The sequence below is a fragment of the Humulus lupulus genome, chromosome 8 (assembly GCF_963169125.1).
Source record: "Humulus lupulus chromosome 8, drHumLupu1.1, whole genome shotgun sequence".
In the NCBI taxonomy this organism is placed as follows: Eukaryota; Viridiplantae; Streptophyta; class Magnoliopsida; order Rosales; family Cannabaceae; genus Humulus; species Humulus lupulus.
Window position 1 is genome coordinate 50,831,782 of NC_084800.1, and position 12,918 is coordinate 50,844,699.

The following is a 12,918-nucleotide window of genomic DNA, read 5'->3' on the forward strand; positions in this document are numbered from 1 at the left end:
ATGCTGAATAGCAAAAAACTCACAAAACAATGTGGGCTGAAGCAATTAACACTGTTTGCTACACAATTAATCATGTTTTTCTGCGTCCAGGTACAAATAAAACTCTGTATGAGATCTGGAAATGTAGAAAATCCAATGTCAATTTTCATGGATTTTGGTGTTTTTGTTATATTCTTAGAGATCGTGAGAATTTTGGCAAATTTGTTGCCAAAAGCAATCTAAGAGTTTTTCTTGGTTATTCCACTAATAGTAGGGTCTATCGTGTTTATAACATGAGAACCCAAACTATTATGGAATCTGCTAATGTGATTATTGATGATCTAAAATATTTTTCTGAGTACTCCCATGAGGAAGAAATTGACAGGTTCATTGATATTCAACATCATGAAGGGATACCAGATCTGACAGAAGAACGTTTAGAGGCGACAATAGCTGCTGATGATGTATCAGACACAGATTCTGTCACGACAACAACTGAACGAACAGAGAAGGAAAGTCTAGTTAATTCTTCTAACTCCATTAAAAAAGAACCCTCAACAAGAGTAAAAAAGAATCACCCTTCTGATCTCATTTTGGGAAATCTTGAAGAGGGTATGGTCACTCGAAAGAGGTATGTAAACTTGGTTCAATTGTTTGCTTTACTGCTACATTTGAACAAAAAAATGTGAAGGAAGCCTTAGATGATGAATCATGGATTAATGTTATGCAAGAAGAGCTAGATCAATTCATAAGGAATGAGGTATGGATTCTTATCCCTAGACCGAGTCATACTAATGTTATAGGAACAAAGTGGATATTTAAAAACAAAACTGATGAATTTGGCACCATAATAAGAAATAAAGCTAGACTTGCATATGGGTACACTCAAGTTAAAGGAATTGATTTTGATGAAGCATTTGCCCCTGTTGCAAGACTTGAATCCATAAGATTATTAGTAGCTATTTCATGTGTTCTTGGTTTTAAATTATTCCAAATGGATGTCAAATCCGCATTTTTAAATGAATTCTTGAATGAGGAAGCTTATGTGGAGCAACCCAAAGGGTTTGAGGACCCTCACTGTCCTAATCATGTTTTTAAACTACAAAAAGTTTTGTATGGGTTGAAACAAGCCCCAAGGGCTTGGTATGAGAGACCAACTCATTTTTTGGTCTCAAAAGGGTACAAGAGAGGGGGAGTAGACAAAACATTGTTTTAGCAAAAATGTTGATACTAATATTATGATAGCTCCAATATGTGTTGATGATATAGTGTTTGGTTCTACTAATGACTCTCTAGTTCAAAAATTTGTGAAACAAATGCAGGAAGAGTTTGAGATGAGCATGGTGGGCGAGCTCAATTTTTTCTTAGGAATCCAAGTTAAGCAGTTAGGCGAGGGAATTTTCATTTCACAAAGCAAGTATGCTAGAAATTTGGTGAAGAGATTTGGCCTCGATGCATCTGATCAAACAAGCTCGCCTTGACTTCAAGCCTTACACAATATGTCTCCATCGAAGCCGTGTTCGATCCATCTGATCATGACTCTAAGTCGTCATTATCCCCTGATGTGATAACACCTAAGGAAAATGGCAAGCGCAAATCCAAAGTCGTTGGATCAAAGAAAACCAAGAAGCCAAAGTGACTCCAACAAAAGGTACTAGCTCCATCTCTGATTCCACTCTTTTATCCAAATTCAAATTGAAGGAAAAAATCAACCCACCTTCTTGCACCTCCTCGAAGGATGTCTCTCCTAAAACAGAAGACTCATTGCCTGAGTTGGACCCCTCCTTGACCGAGCCAATTCCTGAAGAACCTCATAAAGATTCGGAGGAGGAGACTAAATCTAAAGCGGACCCATCTAAAACCACTTCTGTTGCATCTGACCCAAAGGGCACAACACCATTGGCATTTCCTGAATTGTCTACCAAAAGCACTAAACACAAAGGTTCCCCCGTCTGTACTTCAGGTTCCTCTTTCAAAGCTCATTCTCTTACTTTCTGTTTTAATGGTAATGAGAAAAATATCAAATTTTATGAGCATCGTCACTTTATTAGTGAACAAAGTTTCCTTTTTGATCCTCATTGTGTTTTTGGGGTTTCTCTTACTTTAGAAGAAAGGGGTTGGTTACGTTCTTTGTCTGGCTTTGATGGATTTGTGCCTCAGGTAGTTAAGGAATTTTATGAAAATCTGAATGATGAGTTGTTAGATTAGACTTCTTTTATGTTTCATAAGGTTTATGTTAAGGGTCATTGGTATAGGTTTAGTCCTACCGAACTTGCTAAGATCCTAAATCTAGTTCTTGTTGAGATTAATGATTCTATTGAGTTTGCGAAGGATCAAGTTTTGTCTGAATTAGTTGGCCAAGCTATGGCGTGGGAACCAAGTGCTTCTCTCCGTGTCTCGGACCTTACTCACTTCTATGGTGCTCTTTTTAAATTTTCCATGTTCAATTGGATGCCCACTACTCACTCCTCGACCATCACTCAAGATATGACCTTTCTATTGTTAAAAATTGGGACTGGTGTCATTGTCGATCTTGCTGTTGCTATTTTTTATCAGATCATGTCCTTGAGTGGTGCCAAACACAAAGGTCAACACTTGATGTTTCCGCAAGCCATTTACAAACTATTGGACTCTCAACATCCTTTGAAGAAGTCACACGAGACCTTGATTTCTCCTTTGGTTGGACCTACATACACTGTCAAAGAGATCAAAGATGACAATGCTCCTACCACAGCTCGAAAGGTCAAAGGCATTCATTTAGCTGGTTTTGGGTCTGGAGATGTCGAGACTGACACTTCTGCTGTCCCGACTGCTCTCGCTTCTGTCCAGACAGGAATTGCAAGTCTCTCCGAGTGGTTCACTGCCATGGAGGATACTCAACGCCAAGTCCTAGCTTCTTTTGCAATCATCAATGTATCTACCTCTCCAGCTCCATGATGGTTACCGTTCATTTCACTCTATTTTTATTTGCTTTTGATAAATGTAAAAGAACACTAAATGTGTCTTTGTTTTGGTTTCATTTCCTTTGTTCTGTGGCATTTTTCTTAGACAATGAGGGGGAGAAAGAGTACTCATAATTTTTGTTGGTGCTTTGATTATGTGTTTTGACATACAGTTGTTCATTGTTTTGGTCATGTGCTTTGATTATTTTTGGCAGGGGGGGTCATTTCGAGACTCTTGTGAATTTAAGCACTCGCTTGTTTTATGCATGATCTTTTAAAAAAAAATAGATATGTCTTGTCTATAAAATTTCCAAAGGGGGAGATTGTAAATCCTAAAATTGGCAAATTTTATAGAAATATATTTTTATTTAAAATATAATTTTACTTTCCCATTATTGTGATTTTCGGAATATTAATGGCTGGAATTAGTTTGTAATGTTTTCATATAATTCCTTATTTAGCTTGATTTTATCACAATATGATTATAAATGGAGGTTGTATCTTCGTTATATAAAGTAAATATTCTGTACTTACTCAAAATCATTTATGGAATATTTGTCTTTTATTTTTCGTGCAGCTCAAGGTAATAAGCTTCAGGAAACTAAATCTTTGAAGTAATTAATTGTTATTTCTATCTTGAGAAATTTGATCTGACACATGTATTGGCTGTCACTACCAAATTCGTATCTGTCAGATCTGAATCTTCTAAAAAAGGCAATTCTTCATTAATCAATAATATCTTCAAATATTCTTGCTTTTATTATGAGATTCTTTCTCAACCTTTCTGAGCATGAAAATGACTCTATAAATAGGCTTCTAAGGCCTTGAGAAAAAGTGAACTCGTTGGTACTTAGTTTGTGAGTAAATTGTAATATTTGTGAGAGTTTCTTATTTGTATTCAAGATCATGGTATTCACGTGATCTTGTAGTAAAATGAGTGTTTAGTTTTGTGGTGAGTTTATACCACTTTCATGAGTGAATACATGTTGTAATTTGAACACAATTTTTATAGTCTTCAGGAGAGAATTTTTACAAGCCTTGTGTCGGGAGGATACAAGCACTCGCTGGCCATTGAAGGGAGTTCAAGTGGTTGAGCATTTCAATCAAGATCAGATTAGTGAAGAGAAGTACAACAAAGTTGCGGCAAATCTAAAGATGGGGTCTTGTTTTGTTTAAGTCAATATATTGTACTTGTGATTCTTTATTAATTGATTTTATTTTCTAGGCGTGGCCCCAAGGAGTAGGTTATCTGAAAGGGTTTCTGAACCTTGTAAAAATTCGTTGTGTTCTTTATTGTTTTTGCACTGTCTTTTTATTGTGTTAAGTTTCTGGCGTGACAAGTTCGGATTCTGTCCCGACAGATCTGAAATCTGTTTCAACATTTAATTACCATTCCACACATTAATTAATTCACATGATTTAATTAATTTGGTAATTACTAAAAACGGAATTTCAAAACACAATATTAACATATATATTTACATGGTTACATGACATATATATAAATTACAATAATATTTAAAAAGAAATTAATAATAGAATAAAATAAGAATAGAAAAAGACATAGTGTAGAGTAGTATACATGCATTAACTATTTTTAGTTTCTAATATATCTCGCAATGTCCTTTGGTGAATTTGATGAAGAAAAAGAGCTTCAATCGCTTGATAAAAAATAAACTATCACACAAATTTATAAGATAAAAAAATGATATGTATGACTTTATTATTTTTAAATAAATATGATTTAATTATTTAAATTTTCATAAAATATCTTTAAAATATCATATTTTAATTCATTAATTAATTTTTTATTTTTTAAGTTTATGTTTGTTCTAGTTTTTTAATTTGACAGTGATAACAAGAGATTATATATTGTCTTTTTAATATAATATTAATATTATACATGGATTTTAAATTTAAGTTTATTGCTAGTTTTTTTTTTAAAAAAAGTTTGTTTCTAGTTGATAATATATTATATTATGTTATATGTTTAATATGATATTATTCTAATACGTGAAGTTTAAGTTTAATTAAATTTTACTTAAGTTGTATAACGTAGGGTTTTTGTTTAAGTTTATGTTTGTTCTTGTTTTTGAATTTGACAGTGACAACAAGAGATTATATATTATATATTTAATATAATATTAATATTATACATGGATTTTAAATTTAAATTTGTTGCTAGTTTTTTTTTTTTTTAAAAAAAAGAAATTTGTTTCTAGTTGATAGTAGATTATATTATATTATATGTTTAATATGATATTATTCTAATACGCGAAGTTTAAGTTTAATTAAATTTTACTCAAGTTGTATAACGTATGATTTATTATTTTTAAATAATAATCATTGTAAAACATCTCAAAAATATCATATTTATTTAATTTTAAATGTTGTTTACAATCTACTGTTAAATATAAAAATATTTCGTTAAAGTTAACGAAAAAAAATAAAAAATCGTTAAAACTAATAATTTTCATTATCTACACATTTATTATAAAGAAGGGATATTTAACTTCCTATGTAAAAAAAATTATTGCAAAAATATTTAAGTAGTATTTTTCTTGCATAGTTGATCCATGACTTTAAGTGACATCTCCAACCACACTATCCAAATCCTCTTTTTTAACTAAAATGATTAAAAAGTAACTTTTTTGTATTTTTTTATCACTCTAATATGTTAGCTATATTTTAGCCATTTTGGCTCTCTAAATATAGAGAGTTTTCATCAGGGATGAACATTTGACTAGCAAAACTCGCTCGACCCGCAACATGAAAACCCGATTTTTGACAAAACCCGTTAATTTCAGGTCAGATTATACCCTAACCCGACTATGTTCGAGTCGGGTTTGGGTTTGGTAAATACACATACACGCAAATAATAAAAAAATATATTTTAATTTTAATTCAAATTTGATGACAAAAAAACTCTAACCCCCTACCCTTTCAAAAAAATTTACCAAGACCTAATTTGTAAAAAATCAATTGAACCAAACTAATAACAAAATTTTAAAAAAACATGTGAAAAGTAAAAAAAAAATTGGTATTTTTTAATTTTTTTACCAAGGTCAATTTTTGGTCCAATCCCACCCGAAACCCAACCCCACCTAACCCGATCAAACCTGAAATCTGAAATTACCCAAAAAACTGAAAAATTCGATTTCGGTACTCCATTTTCCAACCCAAAACCCGAACTCGATGCACCCGAACATCGAAAACTCGACTCGTATGCACCCCTAGCCTTCATGGCTAGCTAAACTACATTTTAATAGTATTTTATCATCATTATTACTATGTGATTATTATTTTAATAAAAGGTATATTTATGGAACCAAAATGTGTTCCATATAAATATTAAACTTAAGTTAAAAGTTGCTCCTAAAGTAGCTTTTAATCATTTTAACTGAAATTTAACTAAAAAAATAGAGAGCATGGTTGGACTTGCTCTTAAGTTTGACTACAATTCTATGTAGAAGACATGTGGCGGTCTCAGATTGGCCGAATTTAATTTTTAAATATTTTAAAAATTAATTATAACATATTTAAAAATATAAATAATTTAAATATCAACTAAAAATTTATTAAAAATAAAAAAATTCTAATAAATAAAATTAAAATCTGTTTTGTGTGAAAAGAGAATGGAATTTTGGTGGTTTCGTTACAGTGATGGACCAGTGACGATGGATGTATGAAATTGGATGCTGGAGCCCCAGTGATTCTCTCTTGGCTTTGATAGTGAAGAATCTGTTTTATTATTATTATGTCTGTGTTTCTTGTTGTCGTCAGATATCTAATAAGTTCAATCAACGATGAACTTCTTATTGGATATTTTACACAAATATTTGTTCTTTCGAATTTTTTTTCTTCTTTGATCATCGATTATGCTACATTTGTTTTTTTGTATTTGATGTCATTTTCATGAATCCATTGTCTGGACGCCTTGGGAGACCGGAGACGGATTAATTGTTAACTTGTGCAACTTGTTACCATAAAATTTCAACAAAAATGAATCTACGGAAGTTGCAACTACAACCTTTTCTATTGATTGGGAAAATTCTTTCCATATGGTTTTTTGGTATTCTGTACTGTTTTGTTTTGTCATGTTACAATTTTATTTTACGGAGTTTGATGAAAATTTGGCATTCCAGTTGACAAGATAAGTTTTTTCCTTTTTTTTTTTATCTAATTGAATTATTGAGAGATTAATTATTCAATTTAATTGTTTAGTGTATAATTTTGGTTTAACGATAATATTAATTATTGAGGTCTTTTAATACAATTTAAAATTGTAATTGATATTAAATTTCATATGTTTTCCCGGTAAAAGTTTTCCGATCATCCTTTTCCTATATTATTTATTATAATCTTATCTGAAGTATTTCTTTCACCGTTATTTGAAAAATAACATATAATTGGTTTCTAAGAATGCAAGTTATTTTAAATTAAAATATTAATATTTTAATAGTTTTTATTTTTGTAAGTATGTAGTAGTTTGGAAAAAAAAACTTTAGATAGTTATTTTTAATAAATTATATTTTTTTTTTCACAATATCTTATTATTTTTTTTTTTTTGTTAAGAGAAGGGATAAATGTTTCTCTCTTTAGTATTTGTATTTTTAATATTACTTACTTTTCTTATCTTTCAAATTGGTTCTCATTATTTGCTATAATATTTTTGTACGGGCATTTACATCATTCATTGATCTATATTTTCTTTAAGCGATTATTATTGTATTGTACTAAATTATAAGATCTTTATTGAAGGCTCTTCACGACCTCAGAATGGATGAGGAAATTGTATCGATAAATTTTTTTCTTTTTTATGGGATGTTTTACATTTTGATTACTTTAAGGTTTTATACTTTTTTGTACTATGTGTTTTGTCCCATTACATGTTTGGACCCTATGTTTAGACAAATTATTTTTTGGAAGTTATGTTTTATAAAATGATTAAAATAGAACATTAAACCAAATTTTGATGAAGAAAAAATTAAATATAACAACACAGTTTTTAAGCAGAATAATTTTATTTTTGTTATGAATTATTAGTTTGGTAAATTATTTGTGATTTTAGTTGAAAAAACATTGACCAAAATCGGACTTAGGGTTCTATTTTAAACATTTTACAAAACACAAGGTCCAAAAAGTAATTTGTTAAAACACAGAGTCCAAACAGATAATGAGAAAAAACAAATTGTCCAAAAAAAATATAAACCCTTATTTCAATGAAATGTTCATTGTTAAAAAAAAAACTAAAAACTGTTTTGCTGAAAAAAATATGTTTAAATCATTCGGCTGATATCCTCTTAACTAACTATTGTCTTTTTTTTTTTGTTTCCGATTCTTTATCATATATTTTTACCATATAAGAAAATGCATCATAAGTAAAAACAAAAATACAGAACTGGTGATATAGATTAAAAAGAAGAAGGTAAATTAAATAAAACCACAAACAATATTGTTCAATAAGCAATATGAAAACAAAAATGAATGAAGATTATATTTTATTTTATTATTTGTTTCGTTTAAACTAGAAACGATCGACATCATCATCATCAAGAGCAAATATAAAATTGAAGATAAAGATATAAAAAATGAAGAAGATATATGAAATGAAAGTGAGACAAAATGAAGTCAACTGTTCGGCTGTGTCCTTTTGTCTGTCCCAGTCTCTGTTCTTTTGTGACACCCAATTAAATTCCGCCATGCATGCAGCACAGCCTCTCTTTGGTTACGTAATGAGTATATGCCATGCCAAAGCACAGTTCCTCTTTATCTCTTTCTTTTATGTTACATAAAGAAATTTAAACGCGCTTCAGTCTTCAAATCAATCTTTGAATCTTTTTCTCTATACATATATTTATCAGTGAAAAGGTTTTTAACAAAAGAAATAAAAAATGGTTCGTTTGCTATTATAATTTATTAAGCCAACATATGGTAATATATTTATATATGGCTGGTGGTTGGAAACATATAATATATGTAGCAGGTAAATGAAAACAGGGCAAGACACCTAACGAGTCTTCCTTTCCTTGACAATTTATGTAATATATATGTAACCCTCACATACAAGTTAAGACATAGTCAGTCTTGCTAATTATGACTCTAGTAACAGCTAAGTGTAAACGGATGCATGATCCTTTTGGATGTACTCCATTACATTAATGTAAACGCAAATAAAATTTTACACAAACTTCAACTAATACATACATACCAACTATTTCTTTAGTGTAATGATATTTGCACTTAAAATATATACTTAATTATTACAGTAACATTATAGTTTAGCTTAGTTAATTATTATATTTATTAAAATCGTTTTAAAAAATAAGTGTTATATTACTGTGTATAGGGTGCATATTTTTAGTGCTATATCATTACTCTATCATCTTTATATATATTTAATCTCGGAAGGTGATTAATATAATTCTGAATTAGCCAAGCACATATCTTATATGTAGTTTTGAGTGATCGATATACACATTTTCATGATTATGATGATGAGCAGATTGACACCTCATACGGTCGTGCTTTTTCTGCTTTTGATTTACTGCTCGAGAGTAGTAAATTCAGGAGTTGGAGAGACAAAAATCAGATGCAATGAAACCGAGAGACTAGCGTTGCTAAGGATCAAAGACCATCTCTACGACGAAGAAGATGGGGACGCTCTTTCCTCTTGGGGAAAAGAAGAGGAGAAAAGAGAGTGTTGTGAATGGATCGGAATTCAGTGCAGCAGCAGCAGCAACTCTGGTCATCATCATGTCATCAAACTCGATCTTTCTCCTTCAACTTTTGATAGTTTCCGCCGTCTAAGAGGTAATATCAGCTCTTCATTGCTCGACTTAAAGTACTTGAATCATCTGGACTTTAGCCGCATCAGCTTTGGTGAGAATCCCATCCCAACTTTCATTGGCAGCCTCACCAAATTAAGGTACCTCAATCTCTCTTTCACTGGTCTAGGTGGAGAAATTCCTCCTCAGCTTGGAAACCTTTCCAGCTTGGAGATTTTAGATCTTTCCTACTCTATTCACAGCTTAAAAGTGAAAACCCTGAATTGGGTTTTACATCTTTCTTCTTTAAGGCAACTTGATCTTAGTAACACTAACATGAGCTCAGCCAGTGATTGGGTGCATGTTGTCAATAACCTTCCTCGTCACTTGACAAATTTGATACTACGTGATTGTGATCTTCCCGATATAATTCTTCCTCCATCATCATCTAGTTCAGATAATTTTAACTCTTCAAAAGTTCTTAGAGTTCTTGATTTGACTTTAAATCCATTATCCGAGTCCATATTCCAATGGTTGTTCAAATATAATCGTAGCCTTGTTTATCTTGACCTCGCTTTTTGCGAGTTAGGAGGTGCCATTCCAAATGGTTTTAAAAATATGGCTTCACTTACACATCTTGATCTTAGTTCCAATAGGTTTGATGGAATCATTCCAGAATCTTTTGGGAATTTGATTTCCCTTTCATATCTTAATCTTCAATTTAATCAATTAAAAGGTTTTCATCCGAAATCTTTCATGAACATGACAGCTCTTACATACTTTGATCTTAGCTTCAATGAGAACTTAAAAGGTTCCATTCCTGAAGGCTTTGGCAATATGATTGCCCTTACATATCTTGATCTTAGTTGGAATCAATTAGAGAGTCTTAATCCGAAATCTTTTGAGAATATGACTGCCCTTCAGTATCTTGATCTTAATCGAAATCAACTCAAAGGGTCCATTCCAGAAAGTTTCGGAAACATGGCTTCTCTTGAGTACCTTGATCTTAGTAATAATACTCTTGAAGGTGAAATTCCAAAATCCATTTGGAAAATATGCAAATTGCGGCAATTGAAAGCATTCGACAATAGCCTTAGCGGAGAGTTGCATTTTGCTGAATCACCCTCTAAGGAATGTGCCAATTTCTCCTTAGAGTATTTGAACTTGAAGAAAAATAGAATCAAGGGACCATTGCCTAATTTCACCTTATATCCCTCTTTGACTGACTTGTATCTTTCCTCAAATCAGTTTAGTGAACTATCCAAAAGCATGGGTCAATTATCACAATTGAAGTTTTTGGATCTTTCTGAAAACTCTATCAATGATGTCTTATCCGAAGCTCATTTTTCAAGGCTCTTCAGCTTACATTCGTTGGATTTATCAACTAACTCGGATCTTGTTTTGAAGATTGCTTCTGATTGGATTCCACCTTTTCAGTTGTCCTACATTCATCTTGGATCTTGCAAGCTGGGTCCTCATTTTCCAAAATGGATTCAAACTCAGAATGAGTATTATGAACTTAATATCTCAAATTCAGGAATTTCAGATTCTATTCCAGACTGGCTATGGGGTTTTAATCGATTCTTAAGTCTTCTCGATTTGTCTAACAATGAAATCGTGGGAAGTTATCATGATTTTAAGCAAGGACTCAATATTTCCTTGGACCACAGATTAAATTACCCTGATATAGATTTGAGTTCAAACCAGTTGGAAGGCTCAATACCAAGCTTTTTACTCCAAATGGCTGTTTCACTAAATCTTTTCAACAATCGATTCTCACATCTGGATTCGTTATGCAATATCACCGAGTCAAATCATTTGATCTTTCTTGATGTTTCATATAATCAATTGTCTGGTGAGTTGCCTGATTGTTGGTCACAAGCACAGTCCCTGCGAATTCTAGTTTTGGCAAATAATGAGCTATCTGGAAAGATTCCTATCTCCATTGGTTTCTTAAGTTCCATCAACATATTGCATTTGGGAAACAACAATTTGAATTCAGAATTGCCTTCATCATTGAAAAATTGTACAGAGCTGGTGATATTTGATGTTGGAGAGAACAAATTACTGGGGCCAATACCAGCATGGATAGGTACAAGCCTAACAAAGCTTCTTATTCTTAGTGCAAGATCTAATAGCTTCAATGGAAGTATACCTTCACAACTATGTCATTTAGTGGATCTTCAACAGCTGGACTTGTCCTCAAATGATATCTCTAGCCAAATTCCAAATTGTCTTGGTAATATCACAGCAATGAAAGAAATTGGAGACCAAGTTGTAGCAATAAAATATCCTTATTCTGCCACTCGTGGCCGTGCCGGTGTTCCACTCGATTTCAACCGTGAAAACTTAGAGTTGGTATGGAAAGGAGCAATCTCTGAGTTCAAAAATGTAGGACTTTTGAAGAGCATTGATTTGTCTAGCAACAAATTTATTGGGGAGATTCCTAAAGACATCACTAAACTTGTTGGACTGATTTCTTTAAACTTGTCAAGGAACAATCTTAGTGGACATATTCCCCAAGAGATTGGTCACTTAAAGTCCTTAGATGTTCTTGATCTATCAAAGAACTATTTTTCTGGCCAGATTCCTTCAAGTCTCTCTCAAGTGGATCGCCTTAACACATTGGACTTTTCGAGTAATAATTTGTCTGGTGAAATTCCAAGAAGCACTCAACTCCAATCCCGTGATGCAGCTGCATATATGGGAAATCCTCAACTTTGTGGAGTTCCACTTCCAATAAAGTGTCGGAGTGAAAAAGAGACAACTTCTGATGAAGTCGTGGAAAATCATGATGGAGATGAATTTATTAGCAAAGGATTTTACATAAGCTTAGCACTTGGAACTGTAGTTGGATTTTGAGGGTTTTGTGGGACTTTAATCTTCAACAAGTCTTGGAGATATGCATATTTCAAGCAGTTGAACAAGGCTGGAGACTGGGCATACGTAGCTGCAGCAGTTCAGAAGAATAAGCTATCCGAGAGGCTCAAAAGCTAGTTGGTAATTTCTCTGTCTCCAAAGTTTTTGGTGTATTTAATTTTTTTTTTTGTGTACAATGCTAGCTATTGGTTAATTGTTAATTTCGTTTAGCCATTCAACATTTTCCTTATGCAGTGAGGTGATTCGGTTTCAAAGGGTTGCACTGAGAATTTTCTTCCAAATAGTATCCAATTGCTTGTTGTTTTTGTTTCCTTTATGATATTCATAAAATCATAGCGGTTAATATGTAA

The 12,918-nt window shown here is 32.1% G+C and overlaps 1 protein-coding gene across 1 annotated transcript; it reads left to right on the top strand.

The window, feature by feature from the left end:
- Positions 1–9,374: 9,374 nt before the first annotated feature.
- Positions 9,375–12,918, top strand: LOC133797182 (receptor-like protein EIX2). The gene is made up of 2 exons (XM_062235006.1): positions 9,375–12,688; positions 12,803–12,918. The coding sequence occupies exon 1, from the start codon at positions 9,407–9,409 to the stop codon at positions 12,548–12,550; it is 3,144 nt and encodes a 1,047-aa protein (XP_062090990.1). The 5' UTR covers positions 9,375–9,406; the 3' UTR covers positions 12,551–12,688; positions 12,803–12,918.